General features: G+C 42.3%; 1 protein-coding gene across 2 annotated transcripts in view; it reads left to right on the plus strand.

Annotated features, from left to right (window-relative positions):
* Positions 1 to 16,967, plus strand: part of CHAF1A (chromatin assembly factor 1 subunit A) — a 413,519-nt gene that overhangs the window by 32,511 nt on the left and 364,041 nt on the right. For both annotated transcript variants that reach the window (XM_056572104.1, XM_056572113.1), the window contains exon 2: positions 3,982 to 4,023. In XM_056572104.1, the coding sequence (XP_056428079.1) occupies positions 3,982 to 4,023 (42 nt within the window). The remainder of the gene's footprint in view (positions 1 to 3,981; positions 4,024 to 16,967) is intronic.

Raw genomic sequence — 16,967 nt, forward strand, 5'->3', positions numbered from 1 at the left:
TTTAGTTATCATTCTGATTCAGAGACTGTTTTTTCGTGACATATTCTACTTTAACTTAGTGGTAAAATTTTATGGTAACTTGCATCTTTTCTTGGTGAAAAATCCCCAAATTTGATGAAAAAAATGAAAATTTAGCATTTTTCTAACTTTGAAGCTCTCTGCTTGTAAGGAAAATGGATATTCAAAAAAAAAATTTTTTGGGTTCACATATACAATATGTCTACTTTATGTTTGCATCATAAAATTTGAGTTTTTACTTTTGGAAGACACCAGAGGGCTTCAAAGTTCAGCAGCAATTTTGAAATTTTTCACAATTTTCAAACTCACTATTTTTCAGGGACCAGTTCAGTTTTGAAGTGGATTTGAAGGGTCTTCATATTAGAAAGACCCCATTATAAAAACTACACCCCCCCAAAGTATTCAAAATGACGTTCAGTAAGTGTATTAACCCTTTAGGTGTTTCACAGGAATAGCAGCAAAATGGAGAAAATTCTAAATCTTCATTTTTTACACTCGCATGTTCTTGTAGACCCAATTTTTGAATTTTTGCAAGGGGTAAAAAGGAGAACATTTTTACTTGTATTTGAAACCCAATTTCTCTCGAGTAAGGACATATCTCATATGTCTATGTTAATTGTTCAGCTGGCGCAGTAGAGGGCTCAGAAGGGAAGGAGCGACAAATGGTTTTTGGGGGGGCATGTCACCTTTAGGAAGCCCCTATGGTGCCAGGACAGCAAAAAAAAAAAAAAACACATGGCATACCATTTTGGAAACTAGACCCCTCGGAACGTAACAAGGGGTTAAGTGAACCTTAATACCCCACAGGTGATTCACGACTTTTGCATATGTAAAAAAAAATTTTTTTTTTTTTACCTAAAATGCTTGGTTTCCCAAAAATTTTAAATTTTTAAAAAGGGCAATGGCAGAAAATACCCACCAAAATTTGAAGCCCAATTTCTCCCGATTCAGAAAACACCCCATATGGGGGTGAAAATTGCTCTGCTGGCGCACTACAGGTCATCCAGCTGTTGCAAAACAACAACTCCCAGCATGTACGGTCTATCAGTGCATGCTGGGAGTTGTAGTTTTGCAACCGCTGGAGGCTCCGTTTTGGAAACAGTGGCGTACCAGACGTTTTTCATTTTTATTGAGGGGGGCTGTGTAGGGGCATGTGTATGTAGTGTTTTTTACTTTTTTTTTAAGTTTTTTGTTAGTGCAGTGTTTTTTAGGGTACAGTCACACGGGCGGGGGTTCACAGTAGTTTCTCGCTAGCAGATTGAGCTGCGGCCGAAAATTTGCCCCAGCTCAAACTTGCAGCCGGATACTTACTGTAAACCTCGGCCCATGTGAGTGTACACTGTACGTTCACATTGGGGGCGGAGGGGGATACTAGCCGGGATACTTTCACTTTCGCTTTAGAAGCGGCGGTCAGCTTTGACCGCCGCTTCTAAAGGGTTAATACCACACATTGCCGCGATCGGCGATGTGTGGTATTAGCCGCGGGTCCCGGCCGTTGATGAGCGCCGGGACCGACGCGATGTGATGCGGGGTCGCAGCGCGACCCCGCTTCATATCGTGGGAGCCGGCGCAGGATGTAAATATACGTCCTGCGTCGTTAAAGGGGTACTCCGGTGAAAACCTTTTTTTTCTTTTTAAATCAACTGGTGGCAGAAAGTTAAACATATTTGTAAATTACTTCTATTAAAAAAATCTTAATCCTTCCAGTAGTTATTAGCTGCTGAATTCTACAGAGGAAATTCCTTTCTTTTTGGAACACTGATGACATCACGAGCACAGTGCTCTCTTCTGACATCTGTCCATTTTAGCAACCATGCATAGCAGATGTATGCTAAGGGCAGCATGGTGGCTCAGTGGTTAGCACTGCTGCCTTGCAGTGCTGGGGACTTGGTTTAAATCCCACTAAGGATAACAGTAAATAAAGCATTATTATTATTATAACGTCAGCAGAGAGAACTGTGGTCATGTCATCAGAGAGCATTCCAAAAAGAAAATAATTTCCTCTGTAGTATTCAGCAGCTAATAAGTACAGGAAGGATTAAGATTTTTTTATAGAAGTAATTTACAAATGTTTAACTTTCTGTCACCAGTAGATTTAAAGGAAAAAAGGTTTTCACCCCTTTAAGGTGAAAATGTGCTTGGTCATTAAGGGGTTAATTGTATGGACCTACAGAATAAGGTGTCATTTTTACTGAAAAATGTACTGCATAGAAAAGGAAGCCCCCAACATTTACAAAAGTTTTTTTCTTGAATTTTGTCGCACAATGATTTTTTGTTTCCCACCATTTCACCATAGATTTTTAAATGACTAATTACAAAGTAGAATTAGTGTCGCAAAAAATAAGCCCTCATGTGAATTTTTAGGTGCAAAATTGAAAGGGTTATGATTTTTAAAAGGTAAGGAGGAAAAAACAAAAGTGCAAATAAACTGAAAAATGCTTTGTCTGGTGGATTTTTATTTTTATTTTTTTAACTGGTGCCAGAAAGTTAAACAGATTTGTAAATTACTTCCATTCAAAAATCTTAATCCCTCCAGTACTTATCAGCTGCTGTATGCTCCACGTGAAGTTTTTTCTTTTTGAATTTCTTTTCTGCCTGACCAGTGCTTTCTGGTCATACCTCTGTCCTATGTCAGGAACTGTTCAGAGCAGAATGTGGTGATTTTCTCCTGCTCTGTGCAGTTCCTGACATGGATAGGTGTCAGCAGAGTGCTGTGATCAGACAGAAAAGAAATTCAAAAAGAAAAGAACTTCCTTTGGAGCATACAGCAGCTGATAAATACTGGAAGGATTAATATTTGTAATTAAAAGGAATTAAAAAATCTCTAACTTTCTGGCACCAGTTGATGATGATTTATTTTTTTATTTTTCCACTGAAGTACCCCTTAAATAGGAGCAAAGGCCCCTCTGGCACAGGTTCCTGCCAGCCATGTGCTCCATCGTGCCCTTTGGCATCCAGTCTATTTTAGTTCAGCCCTGAACAGAGCCTCCCACACTAATGTGGACAAGGCCTTAGCTGCGTATAAGGCTGGGTTCACACCAAGTTTTTGCAATACAGTTCCCGTATCAAGTTTTTGAGGAAAAACAGAGTCCTCAAAACCTGACTAAACTGTATTAAAACGTGTACAAATTTTAACCCGTATATAGTTAAAAACCATATACGGTTTGAAAAATGACATCCGGTTGCATCAGGTTTTTTAAGGAAGAAACGTATACGTTTTTAACTCTTCGCTCCATTTTGAAAAAGTTTTACTTGTTTGATTGAAATTCCAAGAAAAAACTGCAAAGTCAAAAACCATATGGTGAAAACCGGATGGAACTGTATGCACATACAGTTCTGTACAGTTCCCACTGACTCCCATGTAAAAAAAAAAAAAACAAAAAAAAAAAAAAAACTTATACGGTTTAATACAGTTTTTCAACCGGACCTAAAACAGTCATAGACTACGGTTTTGGGTACAGGAAAAAAACTGACAAAACCGTACAGGATGCAAAACGGACACAACCTGATGCATCTTTTGGCATACGGTTTTCAATGGAGAGTCAATGCATACAGTTTCCAATACGGTTCCGTACGGTTTTCACATAGAAAACATATACGGGAACTGTATTGCAAAAACATGGTGTGAACCCAGCCTAACATTGTTAAAAGTAGGCCGTTTTTCCATTTTTATACAAATTGTGGTACTTTAGTTACTCTATAGGCTTGTTTTTAGTAAAAAAAACTTTAAAGGGATAATCCAGGATCAAAACAAAAAACCCACCGCACTTGTTATATTGCAGCTCAGTTCAGTTGATCCAAGCTGTAAAACCACACACAACCCCAAGGCAGGTGTGGTGCAGATTATAGGAAAACTTAACTTCATTTTTCTAAACCTGGATAACCCCTTCAATAGAATGTCTCACACTGTTGAAGGTTTTGCTCATTAAAGTCTACTAGTAATATTTTACCATTGTTTTGCAGTTAAATCCTCATCTACAAACTCCTCCAAGAAGATGGTACAAGGTATTTTAATCAGTTTCTGTTTTTTTCGGGTTGTTGGGGAATTTACATCTGTCATATTTTGCTACATATTTTATTTTTTTTGCACAAATTATAATGTAGATTTTAAAGCACAACTGTCACCAGAGTTTACCCCCTAAACTGTCAAGTATGTATAAGCATAATGCTCTTGGGGCCACCATGTCTCTCTCTCCTTTGTCAGTGCTGGGTCTGTGTGAAGGACACACAGGTCCTCAGAACGCTTTTTTCTGTTTGTGCAGCGAGATGTCTCAGTGAGAGCTTACTCACACTCTTCCTCTTGCACTAAGCTGGAAGGTCCTGGGAGAAAGAGCTCCCTGAAATATCTCGCCACGTGCCATAGAATGGATTGCCAGCACGTGAGCTGAGGACCTGTCAATCAGACATCTGTCCCAACACTGAAGTAAAGTTGAGGCCTGGCGGACCCCTTGCATACCGATCTAACTGTTGCTGACTTTGGATAAGTGTTTTTTCAGACAGATGCACAGACAGCTAAGTGTGGCTGCATTTCACTACTAAGCTAAAAAGTTAAAAAGGTTTGTAAATGACTTCTGTTAAAAAAAATCTTAATCCTTCCAGTACTTATTAGCTGCTATATACTCCACAGGAAGTTCTTTTTATTTTATTTTTTTTATTTTTTTTATTTCCTTTGCCTGACCACAGTACTCTCTGCTGACACCTCTGTCCATTTTAGGAACTGTCTGGAGTAGGAGCAAATCCCCATAGCAAACCTATCTGGCTCTGGACAGTTCCTGACATGGACAAAGGTGTCAGCAGAGAGCACTGTGGTCAGCACGGAATGGTTTAAGATTTTTTAATAGAAGTAATTTACAAATCTGTAAAACTTTCTGGCACCAGTTGATTAAATTCCCCCCCCCCCCCCACACACACACACACAATTGTTCCCCTTTTAACCCCTTAAGGACAAAGGCCTTTATAACGTTAAAGGGGTACTCCACCCCTAGACATCTTATCCCCTATCCAAAGGATAGGGGATAAGATGTCAGATCGCCGGGGGATCGCTGCTGGGGACCCCAGGGATCGCTGCTGCAGCACCCCGCTATCATTACTGCGCAGAGCGAGATCGCTCGGCACGTAGTGACGGGCAATACAGGGGCCGGAGCATTGTTACGTCATAGCTCCGCCCCCCGTGACGTCACGGCCCGACCCCGTCAGTACAAGTCTATGGGAGGGGGTGTGGCGGTCGTCACGCCCCCTGCCATAGACTTGCACTAAGGGGACGTGCCGTGATGTCATGAGGGGCGGAGCCATGACGTCACGCTTCTCCGGCCCCTGTATCGCCCGTCATTACGCACAGAGTGAACTCGCTCTGTGCAGCAATAATGGCGGGGTGCCGCAGCGGCGATCCCTGGGGTCCCCAGCAGTGGGACCACGGCGATCTAACATCTTATCCCCTATCCTTTTGGATAGTGGATAATATGCCAGGGGCGGAGTACCCCTTTAAGGACCAGAACATTTTTTGCACATCTGACCACGGTCACATTAAGCATTAAAGGGGTAGTCCAGTGGTGAAAAACTTATCCCCTATCCTAAGGATAAGGGATAAGTTTGAGATCGTGGGGGGTCCGACCGCTGGGGCCCCCTGCGATCTCTCTGTACGGGGCCCCGGCTCTCGGCCCAGATAGCGGGTCTCGACCCCCGCACCAAGCAGCGGCCGACACGCCCCCTCAATACATCTCTATGGCAGAGCCGGAGATTGCCAAAGGCAGCGCTTCGGCTCTGCCATAGAGTTGTATTGAGGGGCGTGTCGGCCGCCGCCTCGTGCGGAGGACGACACGCCCCCTTCCCGCGGGCTGTCGGGGCTCCGTACAGGAGATCGCTGGGGGCCCCAGCGGTCGGACCCCCCGCGATCTGCAACTTATCCCCTATCCTTAGGATAGGGGATAAGTTGCTCACCACTGAATCACCACTGGACTACTCCTTTAATAACTCTGGGATGCTTTTACTTTGATTCAGAGTTTTTTTCTTTTTTTTTTCGTGACCTATTCTTTTAGTGGTACATTTTCGTCAATGCTTGCATCTTTTTTTTTTGTGAAAAATTATAATATTTCATGAAATATGAAAATTTTGCATTTTATAACATTGAAGCTCTCTGCTTGTAAGGAAAATAGACATGCCGAATTTAATTTACACATACAATATGTCTACTTTATGTTTGCACCATAAAGCTGACCTTTTTACTCTGAAGACATTAGAGGGCTTCAAAGTTTAGCAGCAATTTTCAAATTTTTCACGAAAATTACAAAATCTGAATTTTTCAGGGACCAATTCAGTTTGTAAATTTGAGGGTCTTTATGGTAAATACCCAGAAAGGACCCAACTATGAAACTGGACCCCTCAAATTATTCAGAAATTACATTGTTTAACCCTTCAGGTGTTTCCCAGGAATAGCAGCAAAGTGGAGGAGAAAACTAACAGCTAACATGTTCTTGTAGACCCTTTTTTTTTTCATTTCGACAAGGAATAAATGGAGAAAATGCCCCCAAAATTTGTAAGTTTCTTTTTATTAACCCCTTAACGACGCAGGACGTATATTTACGTCCTGCGCCGGCTCCCGAGATATGAAGCGGGATCACGCCGCGATCCCGCATCATATCGCGTCGGTCCCGGCGCTCATCAACGGCTGGGACCCGCGGCTAATACCACACATCGCCGATCGCGGCGATGTGCGGTATTAACCCTTTAGAAGCGGCGGTCAAAGCTGACCGCCGCTTCTAAAGCGAAAGTGAAAGTGACCCGGGCTGTTCGGGACCGCCGCGGTGAAATCGCGGCGTCCCGAACAGCTGGCAGGACACCGGGAGGGCCCTTATTTGCCTCCTCGGTGTCCGATCGGCGAATGACTGCTCCGTGCCTGAGATCCAGGCAGGAGCAGTCAAGCGCCGATTAACACTGATCACAGGCGTGTTCATACACGCCAGTGATCTGTGTAAGAGATCAGTGTGTGCAGTGTTATAGGTCCCTATGGGACCTATAACACTGCAAAAAAAAGTAAAAAAAAAGGGTTAATAAAGGTCATTTAACCCCTTCCCTAATAAGTTTGAATCACCCCCTTTTCCCATAAAAAAACAAACATATGTGGTATCTCTGCTGCGGTAAATGTCCGAACTATAAAAATCTATAATTAATTAAACCGTACGGTCAATGGCATACGCGCAAAAAAATTCCAAATTCAAAAAAAGCGCATTTTGGTCACTTTTTAATTTATACCATTAAAAATGAATAAAAAGTGATCAAAAAGTCCGATCAAAACAAAAATCATACCGATAAAAACTTCAGATCACGGCGCAAAAAATGAGTCCTCATACCGCCCTGTACGTGAAAAATAAAGTTAGTTATAGGGCTCAGAAGATGACATTTTTAAACGTATAAATTTTCCTGCATGTAGTTATGATTTTTTCCAGAAGTGCGACAAAATCAAACTTATATAAGTAGGGTATCATTTTAACCGTATGGACCTACAGAATAATGTGTAATTTTTACCGAAATATGCACTGTGTAGAAACGGAAGCCCCCAAAAGTTACAAAATGGCATTTTTTCTTCGATTTTGTCGCACAATGATATTTTTTTCCGTTTCGCCGTGCATTTTTGGATAAAATGACTAATGTCACTGCAAAGTAGAATTGGCGATGCAAAAAATAAGCCATAATATGGATTTTTAGGTGGAAAATTGAAATGGTTATGATTTTTAAAAGGTAAGGAGGAAAAAACGAAAGTGCAAAAAACAGAAAAACCGAAAGTCCTTAAGGGGTTAAGAAAATCCCTCCATATGTGGATGTAAAGTGCACTACAGGGCTCAGAAGGGAATGGGACTTTTGAGAGCAAATTTTGCTGAAATGGTTTTTGGGAGGCATGTCTCATTTAGGAAGCCCCAATGGTGCCAGAACAGCAAAAAAATAAAATACATTTTGGGAAACACCCCTCACGGAATGTAACAAGGGGTATAGTGAGTTTTAATACCCCACAGGTGATTACTAAAGTTTGTCAAATTGGAACGTGAAAGTGGAAAATTAAGTTGTTTTTTTTTTTTCTTCACCAATGCTGATGTTACCCAAATTTTTAATTTTCACAAGGGGTAATAGGAGAAAATGTCCCCTAATATTTGTAACACCAATATCTCTCAAGTAAGGCAATACCCCATTTGTGGATGTAAAGTGCTTTGTGGGTGCACTAGAGGGCTCAGAAGGGAAAGGGCGACAATGGGATTTAGGAAAGCGAATTTAGCTGAAATTGGCTTTTGGGGGGGGGGGGGGGGGGGGGGGGGCGCATGTCACATTTAGGAAGACCCCATAGTGCCAGAACAATAAAAAAAGCAACTATTTTGGAAACTGGAAGCTGTCCAGCAATACTGGGAGTTGTTGTTATGCAGCAGCTGGAGGCTCCGTTTTGGAAACGGTGCCATACGAGATGGTTTTTACATTTTTATAGGGGAAGGGAGAGACAGTGTAAGGGTTGCGTGTATATGTAGTGTAGTGTTTTTAGTGTACAGTCACACGGGCTGGGGTTCACACAATTTGCTGCAGCTCAAACTTGAAGCTGGAAACTCGCTGTAATCCCCTGCCCATGTGAATGTACCCTGTACATTCAGACCTCCAGATGCACAGACCTCCAGCTGTTGCAAAGCTACAACCTCCCAGCATGCATTGACAGACCGTGGATGCTGGGAGTTGTACAGGGTGGGCCATTTATATGGAAACACCTTAACCCTTAAGGACTCAGGGTTTTTTCCGTTTTTGCACTTTCATTTTTTCCTCCTTACCTTTTAAAAATCATAACCCTTTCAATTTTCCATCTAAAAATCCATATTATGGCTTATTTTTTGCGTCGTCAATTCTACTTTGCAGTGACATTAGTCATTTTACCCAAAAATGCACGGCGAAACGGAAAAAAAAATCATTGTGCGACAAAATCGAAGAAAAAACGCAATGTTGTAACTTTTGGGGGCTTCCGTTTCTACGCAGTGCATATTTCGGTAAAAATTACACCTTATCATTCTGTAGGTCCATACGGTTAAAATGATACCCTACTTATGTAGGTTTGATTTTGTCGCACTTCTGGAAAAAATCATAACTACATGCAGGAAAATTTATACGTTTAAAAATGTCATCTTCTGACCCCTATAACTTTTTTATTTTTCCACGTACAGGGCGGTATGAGGACTCATTTTTTGCGCCGTGATCTGAAGTTTTTATCGGTATGATTTTTGTTTTGATCGACTTTTTGATCACTTTTATTCATTTTTGTAATGGTATAAAAAGTGACCAAAAATGCGCTCTTTTGGAATTTCTTTGCGCGTACGCCATTGACCGTGCGGTGTAATTAATTATATATTTTTATAGTTCGGACATTTACGCACGCGGCGATACCACATATGTTTATTTATTTAATTTTTTTACACTTATTTTTTTTATGGGAAAAGGGGGGTGATTCAAACTTTTATTAGGGAAGGGGTTAAATGACCTTTATTAACACTTTTTTTTACTTTTTTTTTTTTGCAGTGTTATAGGTCCCATAGGGACCTATAACACTGCACACACTGATCTTCTACACAGATCACAGGCGTGTATTAACACGCCTGTGATCAGTGTTATCGGCGCTTGACTGCTCCTGCCTGGATCTCAGGCACGGAGCAGTCATTTGCCGATCGGACACAGACAAGGCAGGTAAAGGCTCTCCCGGGGTCCTGCAAGCTGTTCGGGACGCCGCGATTTCTCCGCGGCTGTCCCGAACAGCCGGGTCACTTTCACTTTAGAAGCGGCGGTCAGCTTTGACCGCCGCTTCTAAAGGGTTAATACCGCACATCGCCGCGATCGTCGATGTGTGGTATTAGCCGCGGGTCCCGGCCGTTGATGAGTGCCGGGACCGACGCGATATGATGCAGGATCGCGGCGCGATCCCGCTTCATATCGCGGTAGCCGTAAATATACGTCCAGCGTCGTTAAGGGATTAAAGGATAACTCTCATTAAAACTAATTTTTGCTATTGCACTCCTTACGGTAAATAAAAAATATTTCCAATATACTTTGCTTAAAAAAAAGTTTTATTTGTGCTTAAAAAAAGCTCAAGAGCACATTTTCCCCATCTTATACACAGACTTTGGACCGAAGCCCAAACAAAGTAAGTGCAGCCTGGAGTGCTGTCCATCCAACAGCATATGGCAGTTAAGTGTGAGAGGAACTATGATTGGATGGGGCTGGACACCCCCCCCCCCCCCCCCCCCCCCCTCAGCACTCCAGGCTGCACTTCCTGTGTTTGGGCTTCGGTCCAAAGTCTGTGTATGAGTGTATGAGATGGGGGAAAATGTGCTCTTGAGCTTTTTAAGCACAAATAAGACATAGAAAACTTTTTTTTTAAACAAATTATATTAGAAATATTTATTTACCATAAGGAGTGCAGTAGCAAAAATTAGTTTTAATGAGAGTGACCATTTAATAAAATGGCAATGGTTGGTGATATTAACTTCCGGTTTGTGGCACATTAGTATATGTGAGGAGGGGGGGGGGGGGAGGAGGAGAACTATTCAAGATGGGTGGTGACCATGGCGGCCATTTTGAAGTTGGCCATTTTGAATCCAACTTTTGTTTTTTCAATAGGAAGAGGCTCATGTGACACATCAAACTTATTGGAAATTTCACAAGAAAAACAATGATGTGCTTGGTTTTAACATAACTTTAACTTCTATCATGAGTTTACAAGTTTCTGATCTCTTATAAAATGTGTTCAATGTGCTGCCCATTGTGTTGGATTGTCAATGCAACCCTCTTCCCCCACTCTTCACACACTGATAGCAACACCGCAGGAGAAATGCTAGCACAGGCTTCCAGTATCCGTAGTTTCAGGTGCTGCAGAATGGGCAAAACAAAAATTGGAACAGGACCCTCAGTTTACGCAGAAGATTTTGTTCAGTGATGAGGCAAAGTTTTATGTGAATGGTGAAATTAACAAACAAAACCACCGCTATTGGTCTGACACTAAATCACATTGGATAGATCCCTCCAAGACTGTTGGAACACAAAAATTGATGGCATGGTGTGGTATATGGGGTACAAAGATAGTGGGGCCATTCTTCATCAATGCCTCAAGGCCACTGGATATGCAAAATTGCTGCATGTGTTTCCCTCTTTATGCACTGAAGCTGGCATGTTCCCTGAGTTTTTCCAGCAAGATGGTGCACCACCACATTATGGGTGTCAGGTCCGAGCATTCCTAGATGAACAGTTTCCTGGAAAGTGGATTGGTCGTCGTGGGCAAGTTGAATTGCCCCCCCAAGGTCTCCCGATCTGACCCCCTTGGACTTTTATCTTTGGGGTCATCTGAAGGCAATTGTCTATGCTGTGGGGATATGAGATGTGCAGCACCTGAAACTACGGATACTGGAAGCCTGTGCTAGCATTTCTCCTGCGGTGGTGTTATCAGAGTGTAAAGAGTGGGAGAAGAGGGTTGCATTGACAATCCAACACAATGGGCAGCACATTGAACACATTTTATAAGTGGTCAGAAACTTATAAATTACTCATGAAAGATTAAATTTAAGTTAAAAACAAGCACATAATTGTTTTTCTTGTGAAATTCCACCCATCTTGAAAAGTTTGCCTCCCTCACATATACTAATGTACCTCAAACAGAAAGTTAATATCACCAACCATTCCCATTTTATTAAGGTGTATCCATATAAATGGCCCACCCTGTAGTTTTGAAACAGCTGAAGGCACACTAGTTATGAAACACTAAATTTGTTAGTTTTTCGCAACCAGTATGCCTACAGCTGTTGCAAAATTCTCAGCATGCATTGACAGCCGAAGGGCATGCTGAGCGTTGTAGTTTTGCAACAGCTGGTGGCACACTACAACAAATCCCAGCATGCCCTTTGGCTGTCCGAGCATTGTAGGTATGTAACAGCTGGGGGCACACTTTCATAAAAAGTGTGCCCCCAGCTGTTGCAAAACTACAACTCCCAGCATGCCCTTTGGCTGCACATGCTGTGAGTTGTTGCTAAGCAACAGCAGGATGCAAACAGCGCCTACCTCCTGCTGTTCCACAACAGCCCACCGGGACCGCCGCTGCAGGTGACCACTGCTGCCACACCGGACCCCGGGTGGCTGGTGCCACCACACACTTGCTGGACAACGGTGATTGGTGCCCTTTCGGGAACCCCCCCAGATATTGGCACGGGATGCTACCAGGCATCCTGGTCCGGTCCCCGCCTGGCAAGCGGCAGGGGCCAGAAGTCCCAGGTACGCCCTGTGTCCTTAATGGGTTAAGCTGCAGAGTTCAAAGTAAATTGACTGAACACCGCTGCATAATCCGCTGCATAATTATGCAGCAGATTCTGTACATAAGAACAGCGCTGGCGGGTCACGTATGATTAGTTCCGCGATGTGGGGACAGCGCTGGGCTGATAATTCATTCCCAAGGGGGAGGGGCCCAACCGGTATTGCGGTATGGGAAAAATTCATATCGTGTAGCCCAAAAATGTCGGTATTCGATATGAACCGGTATACCGCCCAGCCCTACCTGTTGTATTTCAAGGAAACTGTTTAGGGCCACATATGGGGTATCTCCGTACTCGGGAGAAATTGCGTTACAAATTTTGGGGGGCTTTTTCACAAGCGATAAAAGGAAAATAAGACCTCCAAAATTTGTAACACAACTTCTCCTTAGTACAGAACTACCCTATATGGGGGGCGTAAAGTGCTCTACGGACGCACAAGGCTGAGGTGAGAGCGCACTATGTACAATGGAGGCCTAAATTGGTGATTTGCACAGGGGTGGCTGATTTTACAGCGGTTCTGACATAAAGGCAAAACAATAAATACCCAGATGTGACCCCATTTTGGAAACTACACCCCTCACTGAACGTAGCAAGGGGTATAGTGAGCCTTAACACCCCACAGGTGTTTGACAAATTTCCGTTAAAGTTGGATGTGAAAATGAAGAAAAAATGTATTTCACTAAAATGCTGGTGTTACCCTACATTTTTCATTTTCACAAGGGAAAAGCTCCCCAAAATGTGTAGCCCCATTTCCTAAGTAAGAACATACCCCATATGTGGATGTAAAGTGCTCTGTGGGTGAACTACAATTCTCAGAAGAGGAGCGCCATTGGGCTTCTGGAGAGAGAATGTCAGAAATTGAAGGCCATGTGTGTTTACATGGCCCCCATAGTGCCAGAACAGTGGACCCCCCCACATGTGACACCATTTTGGAAACTACACCCCTCACGGAATGTAATAAGGGGTACCGTGAGCATTTACACCCCACAGGTGTCTAGCAGATTTTTGGAACAGTGGTCCGTGAAAATGAAAAATTTAATTTTTCATTTGCACAGCCCACTGTTCCAAAGGTCTGTCAAATGCCAATGGGGTGCAAATGTTCACTGCACCCCTTATTAAATTCTGTGAGGGGTGTAGTTTCCAAAATAGGGTCACATATGGGGCGGGGGGGGGGGGGGGGGGTCCACTGTTTTGGCACCACGGGGGTTTTGTAAACGCACATGGCCCCCCGACTTCTATTTCAACCAAATTCTCTCACCGAAAGCTCAATGGTGCTCCTTCTCTTCTGAGCATTGTAGGTCGTCCGCAGAACACTTTACATCCATATATGGGGTATTTCCATACTACCCAAAATTTGTAACCCCATTTCTTCTATTACCCCTTGTGAAAATGAAAAATTAAGGGTAAAACCAGCATTTTTGTGAAAATTTTTTTTCATTTTCACGTCCAACTTTAGCGGAAATTTGTCAAGCACCTGTGGGGTGTTAGGGTTCACTGTACCCCTTGTTGCGTTCCTTGAGGGGTGTAGTTTCTAAAATAGTATGCCGTGTTTTATTTTTATTTTATTTATTTTTGCTGTTCTGGCACCATAGGGGCTTCCTAAATGGGACATGCCCCCAAAAAGCCATTTCAGAAAAACTTAATCTCCAAAATCCCATTGTCACTCCTTCCCTTCTGAGCCCTCCAGTGCACCCACAGAGCACTTGACACACACATATGAGGTATTTCCTTACTCGAGAGAAATTGGCTTAAAAATGTGGGGGGGCTTTTTCTCCTTTTACCTCTTATAATAAAATTCCCAGAACTGGGTCTACAAGAACATGCGAGTGTAAAAAATGAAGATTTTGAATTCTCTCCTTTACCTTGCTGCTATTCCTGTGAAACGCCTAAAGGGTTAACAAACTTTTTGAATGTCACTTTGAGGGGTGCAGTTTTTATAATGGGTTATTTATGGGTTATTTCTAGAATGAAGACCCCCTCAAATCCACTTAAACTGAACTGGTCCCTGAAAAATTGCGATTTTGAAAATTTTGTGAAAAATTAGAAAATTGCTGCTGAAATTTGAAGTCCTCTGGTGTCTTCCAAAAGTAAAAACCTGTCAACTTTATTATGCAAATATAAAGTAGACATATTATATATGTGAATCAATATATAATTTATTTGGAATATCCATTTTCCTTACAAGCAGAGAGTTTGTCACGAAAAAACAATCTCTGAATAAGAATAACTGGTAATAGCATCCCAGAGTTATTAATGCATGAAGTGAGTGGTCAGAATTGCAAAAAGGCTGTCCTTAAGGGGTTAATAAATCTTCCCCATTGTGTGTGTGTGAATCAGTCATTTGAAAAATACTAAATTTTTTCTCGTATAATTTCTTTGTGAAAAATACAAACCTCATAAGTATGAAGTGTAAAATTTATGCAAGTATGAGTAACAATTTAGAATTTCACAATAAAACAATCTTAAAATCAGACTAAGCATCTCAGGGTTATTAATGCATAAAGTGACACATGACAGAAACAAATGTAGTAAAGCAGATTACGGTAGCTCACCAACTTATGTCCCACATGCCGGAGAGCAGCAGCACAACCTCTCATGTGGAAGCTCGGGGAAGGATGCTGGGGCAGAGGTGAGGTAATCAGCAGTAAAACAATGGACTTCCGGCTCCCAGTAACATGTAAAACCCTAGCCTTTATTGGAAAAGATTTAACATTAGGGATCGACCGATTATCGGTTTGGCAGATAATCACGATTTTGGGCATTATCGGTATCGGCAATTACCTTGCCGATAATGCCCCGGCCCCGTTGCCTCCCCCATCCCCGGTATTATAATTACCTGTGCCCGGGGTCAGTGCTACTTCTGGCTCCTGCTGCGTCCTGCGTTACACACTGCGCAATGACGAGTGACGTCTCCTTCAGTGTGCACAGTGACCGCTCAAGAGGACGCCACCGGAGCCAGATGTAGAGTGGACCCCGGGAACAGGTAATTATAAAACCGGGGATGGGGGAGGCAATGGGGCCGGGGCGGTGCGGCGGCGATAGGACTCAGGACCCCCGGACAGGCAGGTGGAGAGAAGCGGGTGGCGGTCTATGGCACTGCAAAAGCCGTTGCAGTTCATTGATTTAAAGCGCCCGCTTTAAATCAGTGATCTGCAGTGGTGGGGGGGTTGGTGTAAATAGCCAATAACTTAAACCGGAATATCAGTATAAATTATCGGCCATAATCTCCACAGATTATCGGTATCTGCCCAAAAAAAGATATCGGCCTATCCCTACTTTACATGTTAGATGATCTACAATTTACAAAGTCTACAAACCTATTTAAAGTAGTATACAAAAATATTAATTATATTGCTTTGATTATAACTCTTATATATTATAAATGACATATGGCAAAGAAAAAAACTAGAAGTTGCAGGTGAATGGGAGTTAGAAAACAAACGCTGGTTCACGTGCACATTATAGTGGTTATATAGTGGTATACAACCGCTATATTGTGCACGGGATTCAGCTATAGTGTGCATGTGAACCAGTGTTTTCTATGTCCCGTTCACCTGCAACTTCTAGTTTTTTTTTCTTTGCTATATGTCTCTTATATTTAAAATAGTATACAAAAAAATATATTTTGATTATAACCCATATTATGTTTGTAGACTTTTTGTAAATTGTATGTCATGTAAAATGTAAAGGGTTTGGGCTTGGTTATTTAACAGTGTATGTACCTACATTTGCTATGCATGAGGAAGTTGCACTTGCACAGTGAAATGCGTTGCATCTTTGTCAATAAAGTAAGTAGTACCTGAGCCACTGCACCTGGATTATTCCGGTCAGTCACAAAAATCACTTGGAAGTTTTACCTGGCTGCTCTGAAAAATGAAAGAAGCGATCTGATTGGTTGATATGATGACCTCCCTGGGCATTTGCACGGGGTGCCTGCTGATTGATATCAGCAGTCGGCCCGGTCCCGGCCCAGCGCGCGGCGGGGACTGAAATTCAAACGGGCGTATGGATACGCCCTGGGTCCTTAAGTACCAGGACGTCAAGGCGTATCCATACGCCCTAGGTCCTTAAGGCCAAAATGGGCTTGGTCCTTAACCACTTAAGGACCAGACCAATTTTATTTTTGCATTTTCGTTTTTTCCTCCTCTCCTTCTAAAAATCATAACTCTTATATTTCCATCCACAGACCCATATGAGGGCTTGTTTTTTTGCGTCACCAATTGTACTTTGTAATGACATCAATTATTTTACCATAAAATGTATGGCGCAACCAAACAAATATTTATGTTGGAAAATTGAAAAGAAAACTGCAATTTAGCAAATTTTGGAAGGTTTTGTTTTCACGCTGTACATTTTACGGTAAAAATTACATGTTTTCTTCTGTGGGTCAATACGATTAAAATGATACCCACGATTATATGCTTTTCTATAATTGTACCGCTTAAAAAAAAAAAAATCTCAAACCATTTTAACAAAATTAGTACCGTATATACTCGAGTATAAACCGACCCGAATATAAGCCGAGGCCCCTAATTTCCCCCCAAAATCCCAGGAAAAGTTATTGACTCGAATATAAGCCTAGGGTGGGAAATAAATCATTCCCCCCCCCCGTCATCATCCAGACCCCCATCATTAACA

The sequence above is a fragment of the Hyla sarda genome, chromosome 1, assembly GCF_029499605.1.
Source record: "Hyla sarda isolate aHylSar1 chromosome 1, aHylSar1.hap1, whole genome shotgun sequence".
Classification (NCBI taxonomy): Eukaryota; Metazoa; Chordata; class Amphibia; order Anura; family Hylidae; genus Hyla; species Hyla sarda.